Source organism: Anguilla anguilla, chromosome 14 (assembly GCF_013347855.1).
Source record: "Anguilla anguilla isolate fAngAng1 chromosome 14, fAngAng1.pri, whole genome shotgun sequence".
NCBI lineage: Eukaryota > Metazoa > Chordata > Actinopteri > Anguilliformes > Anguillidae > Anguilla > Anguilla anguilla.
The window spans coordinates 5,660,049-5,684,853 of NC_049214.1; the positions used below are offsets into that span (position 1 = coordinate 5,660,049).

General features: G+C 49.5%; 1 protein-coding gene across 1 annotated transcript; it reads right to left on the minus strand.

Moving 5' to 3' along the window:
* Positions 1 to 17: 17 nt before the first annotated feature.
* LOC118212985 (solute carrier family 23 member 2-like) lies at positions 18 to 23,882 on the minus strand. The gene is made up of 15 exons (XM_035391566.1): positions 23,583 to 23,882; positions 15,523 to 15,830; positions 12,522 to 12,620; positions 10,476 to 10,592; positions 9,995 to 10,152; positions 6,198 to 6,286; positions 5,848 to 5,915; positions 5,120 to 5,301; positions 4,635 to 4,755; positions 3,953 to 4,109; positions 2,652 to 2,799; positions 2,291 to 2,396; positions 1,022 to 1,289; positions 610 to 705; positions 18 to 283 (listed from the first exon to the last, which is right to left on the minus strand). The coding sequence occupies exons 2-15, from the start codon at positions 15,625 to 15,627 to the stop codon at positions 18 to 20; spliced, it is 1,980 nt and encodes a 659-aa protein (XP_035247457.1). The 5' UTR covers positions 15,628 to 15,830; positions 23,583 to 23,882.
* Positions 23,883 to 24,805: the final 923 nt, after the last annotated feature.

Below are 24,805 nucleotides of genomic sequence, written 5' to 3' on the forward strand. Positions count from 1 at the left end.
CGCCCCATCCCTCCCAGCTATACGCTGCTCTCGTCCCCACTGCACGCCCCGCCCCCTCCCTCTCCCCCTCCGCCCCTCCCCATCCCCCTGCGGCACGCCCCCCTTGCTCCCCTCCAGCGGTATCCCGTGAAGGTGGGGCTGATGGGGAGGTACTGGAAGAGGCGGTGCCTGCGCAGGAAGTCCATGCCGAACGGCAGGTCGTAGGAGCGCAGGCTCTCGAGCTCCCCCCCCCCAGGACCCGAGCCCAGCTTCAGTTTCCTGATACCACGCTCCTCTGGAGTGCCTGCAGGAAAGGGGGGGGGGGGGGGGGGAGATAATTACTATTCATCAACTTAAAATTCTGCTTTTAAAAAATGATGTACTTTGGCAAAGTGCTACCATAACAAACATGCATGATTTTAGGGAAGAGAGAGAGCGCGGGCCTGGTGTGTGCAAGCTTGCATATGTGTGTGTGCATGTGTGTTTGTGTGTCCTTGAACCTCCTTGAACGTGTTTGTGTGAAATTTGCATGCGTGTATGTGTTTCTGTGCATATGTGTGCATATGTGTGCGTGTGTGTGTGTGTGTGTGTGTGTGCAGAGGCTAAAGCCCAGAGCCAGGACACACTCACCTGGAATAGTGTTATCCAAAATGAACGCCACCGAGCCCCCAACAAACATGGCCGTCGTCAGGAGCACATTCAGCACTTGGTCAATACTGACAATGCCTACGAGAGAGAGAGAGAGAACAGAAAGATTAGTGACTGGCCAATAATGTTTACATAAGGAGGGTAAAAACATTAAATAAACAAAAGAACCCTGAAAGCTAGCTGTTAGCACGACAGTGCTCAATCATATATCAATGCAGGAAATGTGGGTGAAGGGGGGATATGGATTTCTCATAGAACATTACGCCAATTTGCCTAAATTAATCAGCAGAATTTCAGTTTCCTTCCTGAACTGGCTGAAATTAACTGAACTGAAATGAGACAGACCCAAACCCTGTCTCTCTCTCTCTCTCTCGCTCGCTCGCTCCGCCCGTACCTGTGACCAGGGGGTTCTGCCTCAGGTAGCTGGGCAGCATGAGGCCGAAGAAGATGGAGAAGCCCAGGACGAAGAGGTTGCGGGAGGAGTTGAGGTCGATGAACTGCAGGTTGGAGAGGCCCACGGCGGTGATCATGCCGAACAGGGTGCAGAAGAGCGCCCCCAGCACGGGGTCCGGGAGCGAGGCGAACAGGGCGCTGAACTTCCCCACCAGGCCCAGCAGCAGCATGAGCGCCGCCCCGTACTGGATCACCCGCCTGCTGCCCACCTGCGCAGGACACACGGGGGGGGGGGGGAAACAGCGCCGTGAGGGACCAGCTCTCAACCGCACGGGGGGGGGGGGGGGGGGGAGCTGCGGGCTCGCGACCGCTAACGGCGGGAGGTCGCTTTTACGCTTTGGGGCAAAGCCGATACGTTTCGAAGGTCTAAGGTTTAATACGACCGAGCCACAACAATAAAGGCATTTTATAATTGTTAAAAAAAAAAAGAGTGCCTCGGAGTTTTCTTTTATTTTGATGTCTATACGTATCCCATCCAAAGAGCACCTCAAACAAACTCAATTTGAGTCCAGGAAGCGCTCCTACTCAAACATTTTTTTGATCACTGCGTTTTGAATTCAACTGCCCGGCCGTGTTTGCACTCGACTGTCAAATCGCTCAGGTTGCGGGTTCGAGTCCAGCAAAGAGCCCTTGCTGCTCTCTGGAACTATTAAAATGTGAGCTATAATAAGTCAGGCTGCACGACGGTCACAATCACAATCTCTGTAGGTTGCAACCTGCTAGGAACAGCGAACTCAAAGCGGTATAGGCTGGTGAGTTTAAGGCTGCCTGACAGGCTGTAACATAGGCAAAGAACCGCACAGAGAAAATGTGAACGACGTTTCTGTGAAGGATAGGGGATTCCTATCTGCTAATTGTTTTATGTTGCCAAAGTTAACAATAAATGCAGCACATCGAAACAGAAGGACAAATTATCAATAGCTTCCACGGTCTTGACTCCAAACAGTTCAGTCTGTTAAGGCCACTTTGACCGTGGTCTGAAGGCAGTGGGGAGATGCTGTTTGCTATTCTGCCTCTTTTCTATATGGACCTTATCCGCTAAGCTAATAAAAACAGTCATAAAATCAGTCACTCCGGGCGACGAAAGCAGGGAGCGATGCTAACGCAGTAATCGCAGCGTTAGCGATCCCAGCGTCATGGACACCGATGATGTCATCGATGACGTCATCGATGACATCGTCACTCATTGTGCACACAAGTGAGGCGTTACCTTGGTGATTCCCAGCACCCCGATGTTGGGGCTGGAGGATGTGGAGCCGTTCCCCGTCCCAAACACGCCGTCCAGCACGCAGGACAGGCCCTCTATGAAGATCCCCCTGGGAGACGGAGAGGGGAGCGCGGGTTTTGAGTGGGGCGAGATGGTAAGAGTCACCTTTTTCAGTGTAAACTTGCTGTACCACTGCTGTAATGTATTTAACGCATTTGTTCATATAACAGTTTGATGAAGTCATCATGCATTCGACTGTGTGCCCAAATACATACATAAATTAAACAAACAGCTGGCAGGAATGGGGGGTGTGCGGTGGCTGGGATATCATTTTTTGGGGGGGGGGGGGGGGGGGCTGCAGTACCTGTTAATAGCATGTATGGGTGGCGGGGGGGCGCCAGAGAGGCGGGCGCAGGCGTAGTAGTCTCCAATGGACTCGATGATGCTGCTCACCACCGCACTCATCATGCCGATCACTCCCGCTGCCGACACGGTGGGCAGGCCCCACTGAACTGTGGGTAAAGGCCAGACGCAGACAGCTGGTTACTCAGTACTCCCAGGCCAGCTACAGGGCTGAAGCGCTGAATCCTATTTCAAGTAGCGCAGTACGGTTAGTTACAGGACAGTGAATCACTCAAATGGAACGGTACCGTTAGCTGTAGGACTGAATCTGTGAATCACTCAAATGGAACGGTATCGTTAGCTGTAGGACTGAATCTGTGAATCACTCAAATGGCACGCCATCGTTAGCTGTAGGACTGAATCAGTGAATCACTCAAATGGCGCGGTACTGTTAGCTGTAGGACTGAATCTGTGAATCACTCAAATGGCGCGGTACCGTTAGCTGTAGGACTGAATCAGTGATTCACTCAAATGGCGCGGTACTGTTAGCTGTAGGACTGAATCAGTGATTCACTCAAATGGCGCGGTACCGTTAGCTGTAGGACTGAATCAATGAATCACTGAAATGGCGCGGTACCGTTAGCTGTAGGACTGAATCAATGAATCACTGAAATGGCACAGTACCGCTAGCTGTATGTAGGACTGAATCAGTGAATCACTCAAATGGCACGCTATCGTTAGCTGTAGGACTGAATCAGTGAATCACTCAAATGGCGCGGTACTGTTAGCTGTAGGACTGAATCAGTGATTCACTCAAATGGCGCGGTACCGTTAGCTGTAGGACTGAATCAGTGATTCACTCAAATGGCGCGGTACTGTTAGCTGTAGGACTGAATCAGTGATTCACTCAAATGGCGCGGTACCGTTAGCTGTAGGACTGAATCAATGAATCACTGAAATGGCGCGGTACCGTTAGCTGTAGGACTGAATCAATGAATCACTGAAATGGCACAGTACCGCTAGCTGTATGTAGGACTGAATCAGTGAATCACTCAAATGGCACGCTATCGTTAGCTGTAGGACTGAATCAGTGAATCACTCAAATGGCGCGGTACTGTTAGCTGTAGGACTGAATCAATGAATCACTGAAATGGCACAGTACCGCTAGCTGTATGTAGGACTGAATCAGTGAATCACTCAAATGGCACGCTATCGTTAGCTGTAGGACTGAATCAGTGCATCGCTCAAACACCACAGAACCGTTAGCCACAGGGCTGGCACTCACTCACTCAAACAAGCTGACTAACTCCCTAAAGCACTCACAGGGGTAGGGGACCTTGAACCAGGGGGCCGCGGAGAGGATGCCCTGGCGCGCGTCGGTGCGGGCGTAGAACCCGTACTGGTCCTTCTGCGGGGGGAAGATGTCCGTCACCGTGAAGATGAAGCACAGCAGCCATGACACCAGGATCGCCATGATTATCTGGGAGAGAGAGGGGCAGAGAGAGAGAGGGAGGGGGAGGGAGAGAGGGATGGACAGGGAGAGAGAGAGAGGGAGCGAGGGATGGACAGGGAGAAAGAGAGAGGGAGAGAGGGATGGACAGGGAGAAAGAGAGGGAGAGAGGAAGAGATACCGTGTTAGTCCCCAAATTCACAAACACAAACATCCATGACACACAGGCATGACTACAACTACAGCAAGTATGCACATGCCTTAGAGGAAAGAGGAAGAAAGGGAGGAAGAAAGAGAAACGACAGGTGACTCAGAGAGATAGAAAGGAGCACAGCACACTACACGGACACTACAACAGCTCCCTGAGCAGGGCTGCCCAAAACTCTCTCATTCACCTCACAACCAAAACACTACTGCCCCCCCCCCCACCCCCATACAAAATGTTCTCACAAATGTTACAGTCACATCACCAAAACATTCCAGTAACAGAGAGAGAACATTTCGTATCAGCTGGTCCGAGCCCCGTCCCCTAGGCCTCACGCCTGCGGAACTCACCGGAAACATCTTGAAGAGCTGCAGGCGGTAGGAGGTCCAGCCCTTCTTGGACTTGTAGACGGGGAGCGGCAGCTGCACGTTGCGCGCGTACTGGGAGAACAGCAGCACCAGGAAGATGGTCCTGCAGAGAGAGGGGTACGGCCCGGTCGCTCACCACCGTCCTACAAGCACCATCACTGACGCTAATGTTCTTCTCGTTTACTAGGAAAGTGTGGTAACCGTAATGTGTATAAAAGCAGGGCCCTTACTCTGGAAGTTGTTGGTAACTGCAACGTGTGTAAAGCAATGATTCTGACCCTGATGCACAGGTATTAAGTCTGTAGTTACTTTAATTATGTTTGTGGTCACCATAATACATGTAGAAGAATGAACCTGCATGTGTACAAGTGTACCGTTACCGTAATATCTGCAAAGGAATTCTCCTGAGCCTGCGACTATGCAGTTACCGTAATGCATGTATTAACGGGACCCTGAGCTCCACTCACAGCATGGCGATTCCCCAGTGCTTCCCTGCTCTCTCCCCAGCAGCCTGGAAGCCAGAGAGGCCGATGAGGGCCACGGTGGGGGTGATGGTGAGGGGGCCGATGTATTTGAGCAGCACCCCGGGGAGCCCCAGGGCCCCGATGCACACCTCGATCAGGGACGACACGATGATGGCCCCCTGGATCTGGGAGAGGGGAGGCAATGAAGGTGCTCTGAGTGAACGTGCCCCCACAGGAAATGGCTTATGGGAAGGCCCAGAGTGTGTCACAGGAAATGGCTTACGGGAAGGTCCAGAGTGTGTCACAGGAAATGGCTTACGGGAAGGCCCAGAGTGTGTCACAGGAAATGGCTTACGGGAAGGTCCAGAGTGCTTAACAGGAAATTGCATATGGGAAGGCCCAGAGTGTGTCGCAGGAAATGGCATATGGGAAGGCCCAGAGTGTGTCACAGGAAATGGCATATGGGAAGGCCCAGAGTGTGTCACAGGAAATGGCTTACGGGAAGGTCCACAGTGCGTCACAGGAAATGGCATATGGGAAGGCCCAGAGTGTGTCACAGGAAATGGCTCATGGGAAGGCCCAGAGTGTGTCACAGGAAATGGCTTATGGGAATGTCCACAGTGCGTCACAGGAAATGGCTCATGGGAAGGTCCACAGTGCGTCACAGTCCAAGGTGCAGTGAGTATGAAGGAGGAGGATCAATAACACCACCGCTCCACTCTTTCCCTTACCTCCCGTATCCGTGGATACCAAATGTGCTCGGTGTGTAACAGCTCTGTGCTGTTGAACTCCGGGACAGCTGAGAATGGAGGGAGGGAGAAACACAAGAACAAAGAAAGAAAGAGTTTTACAACTGAGGCTGATATTCCCAGATACCCCTGTGTGCACATAATATGTGCGTGCGTGGGGTGATGCGTATGGGATGTTATAATGTTTTTGCACTGTGCTTGTGTGATGGATGGGTGAGTGAGTGAAATGAGTGAGTGTATGTGTGTGTGTGTGTGTGTGTGTGTGTGTGTGTGTGCGTGTGTGTGTGTACATGTGTGGTGTGCCTGCGTATGCGTTTGTGCGTGAAATTTACCTGTGGCGTTACATTTCCACTTATCCAGGGACAGGATGGCACGAGCAGGAGCCAGAAATGCAAAAGCACTGGCCTGGAACAGGGGGAGGCTGGAGAGAGAGAGAGAGAGACAGAGAGCGAGAAAAGCTGAGAAACGGGGGAACAAACACTTCTAATTTGATAACATTAAAAAACAGATAATTTCTATACATTTTAATTTTCTGTGCCGTGTGAGCAGTTTTGACTTGTACATCCCGATTGACACACTAAAATCACAGAGGTCAGTCTGAGCTCCGTGTTGCAATGGCGCATGTTGGCCACACGGTGTCACCACAAACGTCCAAGGGGGCTCTGCCAGGTCGGCATGGCTATGGTAGAGGAGTGGATGGAGGGAGAAAGGTCACAGGTATCAGGCTGTCACAGCACCATAGATCCTCACCAGTCCTTCAGCCAGAGAGCTCAGCTGATAGACCGAGGTCCGCATTTAGAAAACCAGCTGTTCTCCAAAAAAAAGTGCCAACAAAACCATAAGGTGGCTGACCAGGATAACTAGAAATAAGTGAGAAGAATAAAAAAAAAAGAGGAATTACAAAGAGGAATAACCGTTTTTCTCACTGAAAGGAAAGATGAAGTGAACTCCCGTTTCTGCTGTCGTTCACGAAACTGGCGTGCGTTGCAGCCCGCTCTCTCTGCTCGTCACTGCACGGCTCACAGGTCACCAGACAAACGCGTGGGGCAGGAAAATGAACCGAAAAAAACTCACGGGGCGCCACTTCCCCTTTCACACAAACAGCCACGACCTCTGCTTACCTCAAACTCCCACCCTGCTGGAGGAGAGACAGCAGACATCTGTGAAAGTGTGGTTTAAAAAAAACAAACAAAAAAAAAAAACTATCTATTTCGGGTCAGGATCACAACCGAATCGAAAACCACACAATTCACCCACTTACAAGAATGAGTCACCAAAAATGACCAGCTCATCATCAGTCTGCCCAACCCTTTCACTTCCTCCCTCCCTCCCTCCCTCCCTCCCTCCCTCCCTCCCTCCCTCCCTCCCTCGCTCTCTCTCTTTCCAGAGTCCCTCTCTTTGCGTTCACTAAAATGATTTTAAGTTGCGATGCATGACACTGCAGAGACACAAGTGTTGCAGCACAATAACCAGAGACAGCGAGGAGGGTCTTTCAAAAGCCAGCGTTCTGGTCTTCACAAGCAAAGCAGCAGAGCCCTGTGGACTTTCAGGTCAGAGGCTATGGAAACAACGCACACACAACACACACACACACACACACACACACACACGCAGTGGTAAAATAGCCAGTGCAGGGTGCGTCCTGCTCCGTTCCATGCTGCCAAAATATGAAAACCAACCTCAGGGACTGAACCGACCCACACTGGCCAAGTTCTATTCCTGAGGGCAGTTTTTCTTCCCCTCTATTTTAGAAACATAAAGACAGAAACGATGAAGACAGGCCACTTGGCCCGCACGGGCCTGCCGTTTTGCCTAAATTCCGGAGAGCGTCCGTCGTCGCGTCAACCTTCGTCACGACCACCCCCAAGGGCCTGTGGTTCGCTGTGAGCCCTGGAGGTGATCCGTGAGGATACGGAACAAAAACACAGCAGAGCCGACCAAAGGCCAAAGCTGCAGCACCACGGCCGGGAAAACTCTGAGCCAGCTGTCAACGTCAAGACATTACCTCACCTGAACACTGAACATGACGCCTGAACACGACATTACCCCACCTGAACATCTAAGAAGTAACGGTTGGCCCATTCCGTGCAGATAGGTTGGGGAGGGAGGGGGGGGGGGGGGGACTCAACAGGAGGACACAGGACTTCATTGAATTTGCAAAAGGGAGATCAGGTGGCACATGATGACTAGAAACAAGGGGGGGGAGGGGGGGGGCATTTACAGGTGCATCCAGCAGAGGTCCCGAGGGAGATAGCGAGTCAGAGGTACCCGTGTTCGGACGGCCACACATGGTCGCGTTTCGTTCCCCCTTAACCATACCAGCGTTACCCGCTGGGCGCAGACCAGTGAGGCTACAGGCAGACCCCTTCTCGACCACTCAACATAACAAACCCCGGTAAACTTGCAAATATAAGGTGGAATGTAATTACATGTAAACATATCCTAAAATGTACTGAAGTGCCTAAGTTCTTACGGAAATAATATTTAAGGGCCTTTTTGGGGACAGTTGACAACTCACAGGTGCTCAAAACATGTGGCAAAGAGATGAGTGCAGAAAGAGGAAGCTCACAGTGAGAAAGAAACAAGCAAGTTTCTCTCTGAGGAAGAAAAAGAGGTGAAAGGTGAACAGAAGTCAAAACAGACCAAAAGATGAGGAGATACAGTGAAGATGAAGATACAACAGTGCTCTGCAGTCGATGGAGTGGGAGGTAAAAGCTTTCGAAATGAGTACACCTCAGTGACAACTTACAGTACTCACTAAACTGTTTACTTGCAGAGCCAGGTTTTAATGAAGGTCTAACTGGCTGTTCAGGCATACACCTACCATGCATTTAGAACAGGGGTGCACAACAAGGGCCAATCCATTTCAGGATTTTGTGCCAACATTTATTTAATTAGCCCAAACATATCTTGATCTGACGTGTGTAGGCACCAGCTACAGCCGCAGACTGCAAGTGTATCCCAGAGATTTTACTGTGCTCAAGCACAGGAGTGAAGTGGCGTAGTTCATAGAGCTGTCAGAAAACTGTATCTATGGGAATCGGTTGGAACAAAAACCAGCACGCAGATCGGCCCTCCAGGACCGGAGTTGTGCACCCCTGATTTAGAACATCACCAGTGACACTGAAAACAGCCAATTACTGCCAAATCATCAACTCTGTTGGGTTAGTAACCTTGTGTTAGCAACATTATTCTGCTGTCTTGCATTATTAACCTAGGCATTAGTCAGCTCTTTTGGGTAAGCGGCATTAGTCAGCTCTATTGGGCTAGCGGCATTAGTCAGCTCTTTTGGGTTAGCGGCATTAGTCAGCTCTATTGGGTTAGCGGCATTAGTCAGCTCTTTTGGGTTAGTGGCATTAGTCAGCTCTTTTGGGTTAGTGCCATTAGTCAGCTCTTTTGGGTTAGTGGCATTAGTCAGCTCTTTTGGGTTAGTGGCATTAGTCAGCTCTTTTGGGTTAGTGGCATTAGTCAGCTCTATTGGGTTAGCGGCATTAGTCAGCTTTATTGGGTTAGCGGCATTAGTCAGCTCTATTGGGTTAGTGCCATTAGTCAGCTCTATTGGGTTAATGCCATTAGTCAGCTCTTTTGGGTTAGTGGCATTAGTCAGCTCTATTGGGTTAGCGGCATTAGTCAGCTCTATTGGGTTAACGGCATTAGTCAGCTCTATTGGGTTAGCGGCATTAGTCAGCTCTATTGGGTTAGCAGCATTAGTCAGCTCTATTGGGTTAGCAGCGCAGAGGCCAGCAGAGAGAAGTGGTCACATGGTGTTGTCCACCAGCCGCTCTGCAAATCTTCTGGCAGAAGAGGTAAGAGAGAAACCTCGGAAGACCAGTATGACCCGTTGTGGCCACAGCCGGAGAACGAAACGTACGACGAGCACGCAAAAATAACCCCAATTTGGAATGGCCAACTGTCTGTGAACTGCAGCCACTTTGAACTTTTTTTTGCATTACACTGATTCTTTTGCATACTTGGCAGCCCCAGACCTTTTGGAACTTTAAATAGGTCATGATGAATGCAGATGTTTTTACCGATACGTTTTTTGAAAAACAAACAGCAAGCTGACCCCCCCCCCCCACCCAATCCCCCTCCCCCCCCCTCCCCCCCCCCTCCCCTCCCCCCCGCGTACCGGCAGCCCAGTGTGGTCTGCAGCAGGGTGGTGATGCCCACGCAGAAGAAGATGGTGCCAATGAGCTGGCTGGTGGCCCACTGGTCAAAGCCCACGCACATGGCCTCTGCCAGCAGGAAGGGCACCGCGATGGTGCCACTGAAACACGTCAGGTAGTGCTGCAGAGAGAGATGGGGGGAGAGATGGGGGAGAGAGAGAGGGAGAGAGAGAGGGGGAGAGTGAGAGAGAGAGAGAGAGAGGGAGAGAGAGAGAAGAGAGGGAAAGGGAGAGCAAGAGAGGTCAGGACCTGGTGAGTATGCATCTCTGTCAGTGTGTCTGTGTGTGCTTGCACTCCTGTGTCCATGTGAAATATGCTTGTTTGAGTGTGCTTCTGTGAATGTGCATGTGTGTGAGTGAGCGAGTGAGTGTGCGCAGGTTTGTGTGTGTGTGTGTGTGTGTGTGTGTGCATGCGAGGTAAAGTTAATTTAGTGCACAAACTCACCTGCAGGCCCAGGAATAGACAGAGGTACCAGGGAGGCGTGTCCTCGATGGTGTAGATCATGTCCATTCGCTGAGCATCGAGATCATCTGCACTGTCCACCGTCTCAGAGAAGGAACTCTACATCACACACACACACACACACACACACACACACACACACACACACACACAACAGTCAAAAGCAATGCAATGAGAGAGCATCCATTTCACCATGCCCAATAAAACGCTCAAAAATGTCTTTTGGTTCTCTGACATTATACTAACCTCTCTATGATGTGCTGAGAGTCAAAGAGAGAAACAGTGACCCAAATGGAAGAAGAGACCACATTGGGGACATGCGGGGGGGGGGGCGGGGGGGGATCTCCCCAAACCCGTGCTGCGCTCATTTCACATCTGTTTGAGCAACTGCATTCCGCGAAACCTTGGCAAAAAACAGCCACAGAGCTTTCGCATTGCATTTTCACATTTCCCTCTAATTCCGCAGGAAATGTCAATGGCACCTACAACACTAACGAAACACAAGTCAACAGAAACACAAGCCAAAACCGGTCAGCAGTTCCAACCGGTGAAGAGAGAGAAATGTTCACCGTGTGGAAAGCAACGAAGGAGGTGCGGTGGATGGAGGCCGAGTGCAGAACCGACCCCCCCCCCCCCGCCCAGCCAAGCCTTGGCCTCATGACAACCCTGGAGAAGCGCTGTAATCTTCACCAAGGCAATTTGTTTGACCTGACAGAGACTAAACATTGGCCGAAACCTTGCGCACTCGCTCGCAGTAGAAAGAGAACAAACAAAACGCGTGTTCGTGTTCCAGTATGATATTTACTACCCGCCACCTGTGTAATACCATGGAAGTACGCGGGCCTCTTCCAGATTAACGATTTGACCGTGACCGTGTCCAGTCGTATCTCAGGGTTTTGTTATTGTGTTTATATGAGAACGCGGCAATATTTTATTTTCCTTGGTACAGGCTCTGCGTGGCAAAACTGCTGCATTTGCCAAGAATGGCTCGTTTTTTTTTTTTTTTTTGGTATCCCACCAATTACACCTTGGGACAAACCAGGCGTTGAAAGGGCTATGAGAACAACTGAGACTCCGTCGAATTCAGATCACTCAGTACCGTAATGTCAAATCACCCTTAAGCAAGGCTAGGTCAGAAAAGCCCTGCTTCCAAGGCTGGAGGAAGCTCTGCAGCCGCGGTGACTAATCTTATCCGGAAGGTTCTGTGTGGGGGTTGACTTTTGGTCTACTCTACTGCTGAAACATCTGATTCAGCCGAGCAAGGACATGACTGAGGAACTGTGATTATGCGAATCGGCTGCTTCGCTGCTCGGACAGAAAACAGCCAGCACAGAGCCTTCTGGGACAGGATGAGCCCCCTGCTCTACTGCATTTCTTTCTTCACTGCCTATTTGCTTGGCAATACTTATTCAGGCAAGTCCATTTATTAAGCTGGACAATGACCGGAACAAATTGAGGCAGAATGCTTTACTTCCAAAAGGTACAATGGCAGTGCCCCCAAGCTGGTGTTTGAACCTGCAACCTCTTAAATTACAAATTAAATTTCCTTATCGGCAGATTGCTGGCTGACTGACTGATCGAGATTTAGGAAGAGGGCAGAGAGGTACAGAGAGACTCTCTCAGTGAAATACACAAAGAACCCCAGAACAAGGACCAATCGGTGCTCCCGTTCCCCCGGTGACTGACAGCAGAGGCGTGTCCGGGGCTCGAGCACCAGCAGACGCACCGACCGCAGCATCACCCGGATGGGCCGACGCGCTCAGCCCTGATGGGACGGACGCATCCGCGTGATATGGGGGATCGGTGGACCTGCGGCTGGCTGGGTTAATGAAGCGTGGGGGGGCGGGTCGGAGCATGAACGGCGAGGGGATGGGGGGGGGGGGGGTTGTGGCTGGGGTGGGGGGACAGGTCGGAGCACGAGCGTGGGGGTGCGGGTCAGAGCGCGAGCGGGGGTGCGGTATTCCACAGCCCCGCAGCGATCCCCGGGCGGACACCGCGGGCCCTGGTCCTCCTCCTCCTCCTCCTCACCCTCTTTGCCGCCTGGCTCTCCTTGGCGTATATGGCCATGAGTTCTGTGTCCTCGGCGTCCTGGTCTGGGCTGGACTGGGCCTCCCCATTACCCGCCACCTGCAGCGGGGACACGGGCGTGAGGAGTACGCACACGAACGCACTATGACTAATAACTAATAACTAACGCAAGCACTCGCTCACATACACACTCACAAATGCAATCACACACTCGGACACACACTCATACGTGCAAACACACATGGACACTCACAAGTGCACATGCACTCGTGTATGTATATGCACACTCATGCACGTGTGCACACATGCACACACACATGCATGCATGCACAGACGCATGCAGGCATGGATGCATGGGTGCGCGCACACACACACACACACACACACAGAAGCAGAACGTTCCAAGTTTCTCCCGTCACAATGAAAGAGGGACTATTACAGTATAAAAGTGGAAGAGTGGAATAATACAGGATGAAAGTACAGCCACCTGTGGGGCACAGAACTCTCTCCCTTTGTGCCCACCTCCCTCCCTCTCTCTCTCTCTCTCTCTCTCTCCCTTTGTGCCCACCCCTCTCTCTCTCTCTCTCTCTCTCTCAAACATAAAGAAACCCTTCTGAATAGAAGGCCAGCGAAAGAGAGAGAGACGGAGAGGAGGAAAAGGTCAGAGAAAAGAGAGAGAACGCGGGAGGCACTAATGGCTTATTGCGATGTCTGAACACACTCCCCTTCCCCGCTCCCCTCTCTGAGGCACAGACTGTACCGAACGCACACGGGCCCCGTGAGAAAGGCACAGACGAGGAACACAGGCAGGTGGTCTCCCTGACCTCCGACCCCCCACTTTTAGATAAGGCAGGGAGCGAGGCATGCTGGGAGCTGGGGGCAGGAGCGGGAGGCCGTCGGAAGGCCGGCCCTGTTGCGTCTGCCTCCAGCGGTTTCCCATGAGAACCCGGTGTCCTTGCCAGGAGGGTCAGGGGTGAGGTGGGGGGGGGAGGAGATGTTTGTCTCGCCATCATGCCAATGATTTAATGAGTTTCATTAGCCATGCATTAGCCTGGTCTTTCCAGATCTTACACAGAAACGGCACCCTTTTCAGTGACTCAAAGTTTACGCTCAAGTTGTCCGTTAGGACAGTCTTATTATCATCTGTGATTATGCCCTACCTTATTTTATTGTACGGGCGGCAGTGTAGTATAATGGGTAAGTCAGCTGGTCTTGTAAACTAAAGGTCACAGGTTCGATTCCCCAATAGGACACTGCCGTTGTACCCTTGAGCAAGGTACTTAACCTGCATTGCTCCATATATCCAGCCTTATAACTGGATACAATGCAAGTCACTCTGGATAAGAGCGCCTACTAAAATGCCTGCAATGTACCCCAAACCCCAGTGAGCCCCACCCCTTGATAAGTACTACTTGACTGGTACCCTCTTCAGTAGCTTAAATGTCCTGCTTGAGAATACCCCCTCACTTTATTTAAAGATGGCAGCTGGGACAGCAATAGAGGAGAAAGTGCAGAGGGAAATAAAGTGAAGGAGGACAGGCATGACTGGGGGGTCAGGGATTGGGGGGGGGGGGGGGGGCAGACAGGGGACAAGAACGAGGGAGGTGGACCCCAAAGCGGTCTGCTACGGTTTGCACATGATGCCCGCGGCTAAAACGTGTGTGTCCACGCTCAGGTGCGTCTAAAACAGGTGTGGAGTGCCAGACATACAGCACCAGGCCAATGGACACTGCTGGAGGCGACACAGCTCAGGAGGTAAGAGCGGTTGTCTGGCAGTCGGGGGGTTGCCAGGTTCGATCCCCCACCCCGGGCGTGTCGAAGTGTCCCTGAGCAAGACACCTAACCCCTAATTGCTCCCAATGAGCTGACTGGTACTTTGCATGGCAGCCTTTCACCGTTGGTGTGTGTGTGTGTGTGTGTGTGAGTGTGTGTGTGAATGGGTGAATGAGAGGCATCAATTGTAAAGCGCTTTGGATAAAAGCGCTATACAAATGCAGTCCATTTACCATTCGGATATGTACAGCATGGTGGCTGATTCTAAAAGAGATGCTTTGTGACAAGGGTGGAGGCGTCTGGCACCAGTATAATCCCCCCCCCTCCCCCCAGAGGAGGTGGGACAGGGCAGGGGCAGGTGGGCGTACCGCTGCCTCTCCTGCCGTGACTACAGGCGTAAGTAGACACCCGGCTTCCTGTTAAAAGGAGGAGCAGTGTAATTATCACCGGCTTTACTCAGTGACTGCCTGCCCAAGCCTGTTTCACCACATACACCTGAGGGGGGGCTGTTTACAGCCACGGGATAGGCTGCCTGGGCCTCTGTGTGCTGCATTGGTGGTATGTGTGTGTGTGTGTGTGTGTGTGTGTGTGTGTGTGCGTGTGTGTGTGTGGTCTGTGTGCTGTTTGTGTGGTGTATATTTCTGTGTGTTTATATGGGGTGCCATGTAAACCCCATGGGGGGGGGGGGGGGGGGGTGGGGGAGACTAGTTCCCAGGCAGTATCACAAGGATGGAGGTATACAGACATTGGTTGTGTGGAGATTAAACACTCTGAGGCTGGAATTTGGCACGATCCATTAAAGACCGTAAGAAAGTGTGTGCAGTGTGCAGTGTGCAGTGTGCAGTGTGCAGTGTGCAGTGTGCAGTGTGCAGTGTGCAGTGCTCAGATAAAGGGAACAAAGTCAGGGTGGGGGTGTGAGAAACCGTAATCACAAAGAGGCACACTGACCTGGAGGAATACACGGTACTGTACAGGATACAGTAAAGACACACACACTCAATGATCATAACAGGCCCCACTGACACAAACAAACACACACGCTAACACACTAACACAAACAAACACACACACGCACACGCACACACACACGCACACACTGACACAAACAAACACACATGCTAACACACTAACACACTAACACAAACAAACACACGCACGCACACACACGCACGCACATGCACGCACACACACACGCACACACGCGCACACGCGCACACACAGTACTCACAGGAATCGGGTAAAAGTCCTCTCCGTTCTTGGTGTCCTCCTCGTATTTCTCTGCGTCCCCCGCGGAGTCCAAAGATTTGGACATGGTGTTCTTCCCCACGCCCATGTCCCCTCTGCGCTCGTCCGACCGCTCTCTTCGGAGTCTCGCACTCCGCTTCTTCTCTCTCTCTCTCTCTCTCTCTCTCTCTCTCGCTCGTCCACCGGGACTCTGTCTCTCTCTCTCTCTCTCTGGTCAGTATGCGGCCAATAATGAATCACCCGTCCGCTCGCGGCTGGTCACATGACCGAAGAACGGGTCGTAAAGTTCACCTGCGGGAAGACGGGACAAAAGTCACCCGGTGGATCATTCGCAACAGCGTGCCGCTCGCCAGGCGGGGCTGAGTTACACATCTGGCGCTCCGTCTCAGTCTCAGTCTCAACAGCAGGGACCGGCCTGAACACCTGCACTGGCAGACCATCAGTCTCAGGCCGGTCGCAGTATGGGCACAGCAAGCCGGCTGGGGATTCGAACCTGCAACCTTTACGGCTGGAGTCCCCCGCCGTGGTGACGAGGAAACCCCCCCCTCCGGTGGTTTCCCACAGGACAGGGGGAAATACGGAGGGGCGGACCTCCAGCCTGACACCACAGCTGGAGACTGCGCTGGAGACTGCGCAGCTGGAGCGAGACTGCAAAGCTGTGCGCAAACGTGCAAGGCCACACGCACAGCCGGGGGGGGAGTGGGAGCAAGGCTGCTGAGGTGGGAGAAAAGGAGAGGGGGACCGGGGTCATTGAGAGGAGTGGAAGGCGTGCGCGTGACGTCTCTATCGAAACTCTTATCAGGGTGCTCCGAGACAGGACGTGACATCACGTCACATCTGGAGTTCCGCCCCACTTTCCAACACAGAGAATAATTTACCACAAGCCACGATGCAAACCTGTTCAGAATTCTGAGGTTTCCTTGTTCCCGTTTTTCAAAGCATTTACCTTTGCCTTGGGAATTCACCACAAAGGTATATCTGGAACATTCCGGTTCGTGTGAATAGACGCACACCCTTTTGGGTGCGGGGATTAAACCTGCCGGAAAGGCCTTGGGAATGTTACCTCTGCTCTAAAACTACCTTCGACAGCCCAACAAAACCAAATTCCCTTTTCAGAACCAAAGAGAAACGTGGCAAGAAGCCATCAGGCTCGAAAACAAGAGAATGCACCACGCGAGATTAGCCGACCGCGGTGAAAATCTTTAAACGCGGGAAAACGTGGACGAAGCACAGATTCGGCGAGCGCGGCCAGTACAGGGAGACTCTGGGACACGCCAGCGGAGACGGGACCGGCGGCCGGGCCCTCCCTGTCGCTCGGTAACAGGGGCGGGAGAACGGAGCGTTCCCCAGAAACACACAAGAGAGCGCAGAGTATCGCAAACCAGTCCCGCTCCCGTGCCGAGCCTCGGGAGGTCTGCGAGACCGCGGCCCCCCCAGGGAGAGAGAGAGAAGGGAAGGAGCGGCTTCCACAGTGCGCTACCGCAGACCGCAAGAGACACAAAAACAAAAACGAAATAAAAGTGAATTTTTTCATCCACGTTTCATGTCTGCTTTGCAGAAAGCGTCCGATGTTCAAGACCTTTTCACGTTAAATCTGAGACTTCTTTCGCCCCAAGCTGCCGCCAACACTAGGACTGTAATTCCGGTCAGTGCGACAGAACCAATTAGACTTGTCGAGAGAAAGAAGGAAGGAGAGGGTGAGAAAGAGAAAAGTCTTCTACTGTACAGACATACTCTTCAGTCAACATCTACACACTTACCTATCTTACACTTACCTTATTTACTTTTACCTGTGCTCTATGCAATTAAAGCTTTCCAAATGCTTACTTACTCTACTCTGACTGCACCCACCCCTAAAAAACAAAACAAAAAAAAATGAGCACTAATTCTGTGAAAAGTAGTCGTCTGAGTTTTTTTTTTTTTTTTTTTACAATCTTGTTTTGTTGAAGTTCAAAGCACTTCTGTAAGTCACTCTGGAGTCTAAGTGTCTGCCAAATGATGTAAAATGTAAAATACAGCTTGGAAACCTTCAGGAATTTGGTGCCAGGACTTATAAGCCCGGCTCAGTGGATCCAATTATAACAAAATCAAAGGTTAAACGAACAAAGCATAAAATGGTGATTACTATTATTTTTTTAATTGTCAATAATCTCCTGGAATTTTACTTGTCTAGACTAAGTTCTGATGAAAACTGCAACAAAAGATGAGATGAGGAGTTGTTTTTATGTTTTAAAAAACCCTGCAATGTCACTATAACACAGTCAACATTAAAAATGCTGAATCAACTATTTCCCTGTGGATGCAGCTGGTTGAGTGGACCCATCTGGTCCTCTAACCCTGGACTCTGACTCAACATTTTCCATCACTGAGGCTACAGCTTTCCTCAGCAATATTACAATAAAAACACCTGCTAGTTCAAACTGAATAACATTTCGTCTGCATACATATAAACCTGTCTTATTGGCTACCAGAATTAAAGGGCAAAAAACATTTCAAATAAAGTGCTTGACTCGGGTCCAACCGAGATGAGCCGGCTGAACAATCAGTTCTCACTGCTGCCCCCTGCAGGAGCAGTTCACCTGCACTTGCGACCGAATTTTTTACCAGTTTTGTCGACAACGAAATTCCCAGGTCTGTTTGTGTCTCGTGCGTACGTGTGCATCTGCGCGGGCGTACTCGCTCGAAGCTATGCGAACCGTTTCCCCGGTAACTAAATGCGAGTTGCAGAGGTTCGGCGAGAGGGTGGATGGAATAATTCCGTTCATGTGGCTGCAGAGATGTGGTTTCACCCTAGGTAATTAAGCCAATTACAGAATGGAATAGGACCGCATCGAGGACAGAAATAACACCGTTGCACAGACGGAGAGGACAAATTAGAGATCATTTCCCCAGCGCAGCGAGGCTCGGTGCAGCTCTACACCACACAGCAGTCAGCACAGTAGCTCGCAACAGCGCTGAAGCTAATGAAGGTTAATGGGCAGATGTTCCTGCCATTTCTGTCTCATCAAGAGCGATAATCATGGGGGCTCCTGCTACAAACCAGAAAACACAGAAATGCCTGCAAACACATCCAAGCAAGCACATACAAAACGACACAAAATGGCAATGTATGCACTTATGAGAGTGCACACACATGTACGAGCACACATTCACACACATGCACACAATTATTTCTCTGAAATTCAAAATTCGGACGTGGGAGTATAACAATCAAAGCCTGAAAAGTCAATGTGAAATCACACTCACAGGAAATCCAAACCTACACTATTATGCCCCCCCCTTCAAAAAACAAAACAAAACAAAACATCACATTCATTATGTTAAAATAACAATAATAAAAAAAATGATAACCCACTCAGTAACTCAATAAACAGCACTCACAATTCCACCCTTTCCAACCAGAGGAAGTTGCATGCGTTCTGAGTTCCTCTTCTAGAATGGTATGGACCAGCGTTGCACCACATTACACAAGCCCATAAAAAAAGCCCCAAGATAAATGTGCAGTATGTTCCAGACTATGTAGATTTGTGCATTTCTCTTAGATCTCTTTTGCTGACCTACATAGTTTGAAAGGGTACCCTTTGCATTTAATTCCTCCTGTAATAGCATGACTTTTCACTCAATAGCCTGAGCTGATTGGGGGGTGGGGGGGGGTGTTTGGGGGGTGTGGCGCATTACTCAGGAAGATTACGCATTAAATCTCCTCGGCGGGGTAGCGCCTTTTGAACACCGGTGGCTAAAACATTCTTCTCAGTTCGCTAATTCACGAAAATATTTATTCCATTACTTCACTTCCCGGGGAGCCGTCGGATTAAGGTACGCAGCAGCCTCGTAACCGTGGCTACCGAAGGCGTTGCCAACGGGCTTCCCGCGCGGTACAATGCTGGTCCAGCGACACGCGCTTCACTGGCATCCCGGTTATAACACTAATCCTGTTACGAACGCAGCGGGCTTCTGTCCCTGCCCTTTTCCACTGTAACTAGGCTAACAACAGCAGCGGCGCTTAGCTGGTCAAACTACACACAACACGATACTATACAATAAATCACGCCCCCTCCCCACCCCCGGAGAGTTCTGTACTTTAATTACTATAAGCCATTATAACTCAAGAAAATCACCGGACAACCAAACCAGTTTTCTAAAGTGATTCACTGTTCGACGGTTATTTTGGTTTAACAGGACTACGCGAATGTTAAATTCAAAGATTTTGCAAGGGCATTCAAAAAAAAATTTTGTAAGAACTTTCCGTGACCTTATTTTTGAACAAATTACTTTGCAGCAGAATGTAGCAAAAGGTTAACAAGACATTTATTTATTTGATTGAAAATCCCAGTTTTAAATCAATAGTAACCAGGTTAATGTGGAGATGGTAAGCACTTCGGAATACAGAATGTTGACAAAACTCAATTTGGGACGGTTTGCATTTTAATTGTAAGGGATTTGTATTACTCTTGAAAATTTGAACATTTTCCAACAATTTAATTTCAAGCAGTGGAATCCAATGCTCTTTGAGAGTTGCATGCCTGTGGTGAGCAGCCCTGTGGGGCAGCTCCTAATTCACTAGGAGGGTTTCATTTGGCAGGATATGCCCCCTCCTTCTCGCGTGGTATCGCCCCCTCTGGTAGGTTGGGTACCCGGGCACAATGATTGTGCAAAGGAAAAGAAGCGGAGGAGGACGCACGTGCGCCAGCCTAGAACTACCAACAGTGCAGCACACTGAAGTACAGAGCACTCAAACTCAGTGGTTGGTCAATGTGGGGAAGCTGTCGAGTATCTTTTACAGCTCGGGAGACTACCGCTTCCTCTCAGAAGACTGAGGCTAAGTTTGTAAAATGTAAGCCCTGTTTCATTCGTTAAGCCGTTTGTGGCCTTCATTATACGGTGGAATGCCTTCTGGGGGAAATCTCCCCAGCCGCACACAAAGGGACTTCCACGAGCTGGGCACAGAGTCCCTCCACGGCCCAACCCATCATTACGCGGGCGTGTCCTCACAAGGGCCGGGCGTTCACCTGTCCACAATGCAGCTACAGTGCGTTACTCACACCGCAGTCTGACACCATCCAAAGAACCACAGCGCTGCTTTGTCTTCGTACGTTCACTGGAATTTGAATGCCAGGGCTGTCTGTTGTACTCTGGCTATACTCCCAAGACAGCTTTTTAAAAAGGCCAACTGGCGTTACAGTACTAAGCTGTTACAACTGATCGACGTGAACTGGTAACGATGGTATTATGACAGGTCAGGAAAGCCGTGTCTAGCAGTGCAGACAGTTGCAGACCTAAAAGAAAACGTCAGTCAGTCTGCATCTTGGACAGCCAAATGTGGCCCTAGGAGGCGAGCAGTACATCTGGATTTCTTTTCTTTTTTTTTTAAGGAGGTATTAAATGTCACCGTTTTGCCAGATTCCACGCAACCGGTGTCCCAGGTCTACAGTGGAGGGAAACAATGGAATTCCTGGAGTTCCTGACGCAAACACCCGTCTTAATGAACTAATTAAGAGCAGAAGCTGGCACACAATTATGAAACCCTAACAGTCCTCCAGGAAGTGGGTTCCCAATGGCTTAGAACCAACCCTGTTCCTGGAGGTCTACCGCCCTGTAGGTTTTTATTTCAACCCTAATTTGGCGCATCTGACTCCACTAATTAGCAGCTCAACAAGATCCCTAGCTGCTGAATGAGGTGAGCTTTGTTAGGGTTGGAACGAAAACCTACAGGACGGTAGATGTCCAGGAACTGGGTTCCTTTACCAGCTCAGATGCTCAGACAGCTGGAGATGCTCACCGCAGCGGCACGAACAGAACCAGTACCACAATGTCAAACGTTTTAAGATGCGAGGACGACACAACATGCACGAGAGACAAGACCGCGAGAGAGGATGGTAGGATACATGAGGCAGGAAGAGGATGAGATAAGCACAGAGATAGACAAATAAAACTAAAGGAGATAAAACGGAAACTATTACCATGGTGATGTACTCTAAAGAAGCCGCTCAATGATCAAGGCCTTTAAAGCAGGGCTAACCAACCTGTTCCTGGATATTGTCCTATAGGTTTCCACTCCAACCCTAACAAAGCACACCTGATTGAGGAGCTAGAGTTCTCATTGAGCTGCTTATTAGTAGAATCAGGTTGAAATGAACCATGGATGAGGGTTCATCTTCCAGGAGGGTGGGTTCGGCAGCCCACCCTCAACACATTCAATGACCAGTACCACTAACGCAGGTCTAAAGAATCCACAAGAGAAAGTCCTACAGAGGAACCTCTCAAAATCTGCATTAATGAACGTAAGTTTTCCTTCTCCGTCTGATTCTCCATACGAGCAACAGGTACCCCTGCCGTCTCCGCTAATAGAGGTCACTGCTAATATAAGACTCAAAGCGCTCCTGCATAGAGAGCCGAGTTTCTGGACAGAAATCCCGATCTTGGTCATTTGTAATCTGGCACCGCTCCCGCTGCCCAGCCCCGCGAGAGGTTGCGGCTTTAAATGTTCTCGTGCCATTTCTATCGTCGCGTACGCTGAATTACCAGGCAGACACATCATTTTGCAGGCATTTAATAACAAAAACACTACACTAGAAAGGAATTTTAATAAATCTCGTTCTGTCCTCTAGGGTGTCTGTTGTCACCCGTATCCTCGAGTCAGGGACGGCATTTCCAGTTCCCTTCCCGTAACTGACAAACTATAAGTTTCTACTTTTTGAACAGTCCCTTTAGAAAGCATCTACTATTATGACAACGACGTGGCATGCGAATCCCAAGATGCATTACATCCATCTCCAAATGTACGTTTAACCAGCTAGCAATAACGAGAATGTTACCAAAAGTGTTCAGAGTCAGAAGAATTATAAACGTGTTCATATTTCTACATTTAACATTACGAATGGTCACTTCAAAAATTAGACTACCGCATGGTGAGAGCACAGTGCGACCAAGTAGCTTAATCTTTTGTCACACGGTATCAAGCTACTGCGAACCATTAATCAATCTTCCTTACCACTAAATACTTCACACCGACTACGTTGCAATGCTGCACATAACCAGCTCCAAAAACAAAACTAATGCGTTAATGTAGGTAGTTATGCCAGTATTTGGCGAAACCTACCTTTAACCATTAGTAACAATAGTAACCATGACTTATCGCAGAAAAGGATGCTCTAGCACAGATCAATTTATATCAATTAAGGGTTCAAGAGAATGTCTTTCACACTGCGTTTGGCATGCCTAGTAGTTAATATCCTTTCGTTGGCCTGGCTAAAAATGAAAATTATGCATATGCGTGGAGGCGTGCGAGGCTCCAGACAACACAAAGATGTAATCGCGCACGCTGGCCACACCGCCTGGCTAATACCGTTAGCTAGTTACACACAACACATTACTCATCATCCACGATTTACTGGTTTCCCTGAAATATTTTCTTCGAGTCAGATCACATGGGTAAATGACTCGGAAAGTTAACCAGCCATGAAGCTTTACTGGATGGCGCACATGTTCTCGATTTGTAGTTATCAGTGAGGCGGTTAGCTAGAAAGCTAATTAGTTGATTTGATTGATTAGCTGGAAACAACAGCAGTAGACTCAGTAGTAACCATTTGGCTAGCCGGTTGTTTCAATCTAATGTAACGATATAGCTCAATCATATTATACATTTGGCCTAGCCAACGTTTATTGATTGGACGGATTATATAATTTCACAATGTAGGACAGCATCGTGAGACAATTTAGCTTGGTTGTCGTATACCACGACAACCAGGCTATATTAGAATGAGAAAGAATGGATAGCTAACGTCACCCACGACTGTCAACCAAGAACAGTCTTCAGACAGAATGTATAGCGAACGCTCACTGCGTAGCACGGTAATGTTAACTAGCTAGATAGCTAACGTTAGAGATCCGAAGCAAAAATATTGCATCTCCTGTCAGAACTGGCGGGATTTGTTCTCATTTCATGTAGCTAGGTAGCGCTAACTACCCATCAAGCTACCCCCTCGTGGTTGGAAGCTAGGTAGCTAGCTAACTCGGTGTGTACTCAAGCTGCTGTTGACTTACCTTTGCGTACAGTCAGGAAGCCGACTAGCTAGCTAACTATGGAGATATCCTAGTGTAAATCCAAGTGCAGGTGACCGTCACGTTCAGACATGCGGAAAGGACACCACTCAGGAGATTCAGCCCGAACGCGAACGCGTCTCCTCCTCGTCCGTAGAACCGTTACGTTACAGGGTAGTGTTTGTAGCGTGCTATTTCATAAGTGCGGCATTCACACACAGACACCAGAAGAGGTTGGCGGAAAACTCCACCAGTGGCACTTCACAAATCTAAACAGATGATGACGTCAAAGGCCGGCCCCAAGAACACGCCTCTCGAAGTTGGGCAGCAGCCAACCAAGAACATCCATCACTGCCCTTCTTTTGGGTTTTACCATATGTTCTTCGGGTTAGTTTTAAGTGCTCGCTTCACAGAACCTAAGGAAGGCTTTCTTCTGGTATTTTGTATTATATAATTTGTGTTAACTTGTTTTACGCTACATATTCACTACTACATGGCCCTCTAGCGTTCTTTCTCCAGAACTGTGCCATTGTTATTTAAGTGACCTATATTGGCCGAGTTCATGTTTGAAGTGCCTAGTACAGCAGTCCACTTCCGGCCAACATGTGAATTCCAAGTTCTAGTTCAAAGCTATGCGCTGGTGACAGGCACACAAGAAAGCAAAGCGCAAAGCATCGGGATGGAATGGAGATCGTAAATTACAGTATAACACATTCACCGTTATATCAGGCAAGATGACTTCTAACACTTTAAGGGCATGTTTCTCAGACACAGATTAAGTTTATGGACTAAACTGACTTTGGAATGTGGAATATCCATTCAAAATTTAATTTAATCTGGGACTAGGCTTAATAGGCGTCGGTGAAATTGACCCCAAATCTACCATTTCTGTTGATGACAATAGGATGTCAGATGTCCAAAATGTACGATTTTTTACGTGAATATGGCGAATCAACGTCGTTTAAATATCGTAAAAATCCAAGGTCAAGTTGTGATGCACAAGCCTGGAAGCCTGACAACGAACGACGACTGTAACAAAACAAAACAAACAAACAAAAAAAAAAAAACTTTCGTGATCAAGTGGCCAAATAAATAATATAAAACTATTTTTAAAAGACTGGCGCACCTTTGTATTCCTTTTTAAGAAACACAAGAGCTCTTTGGTAAGGAGGATTATTCAGCCCAAAATGAAAACAAAAACGAAAAAGGAAACTGTAAATGGAAAA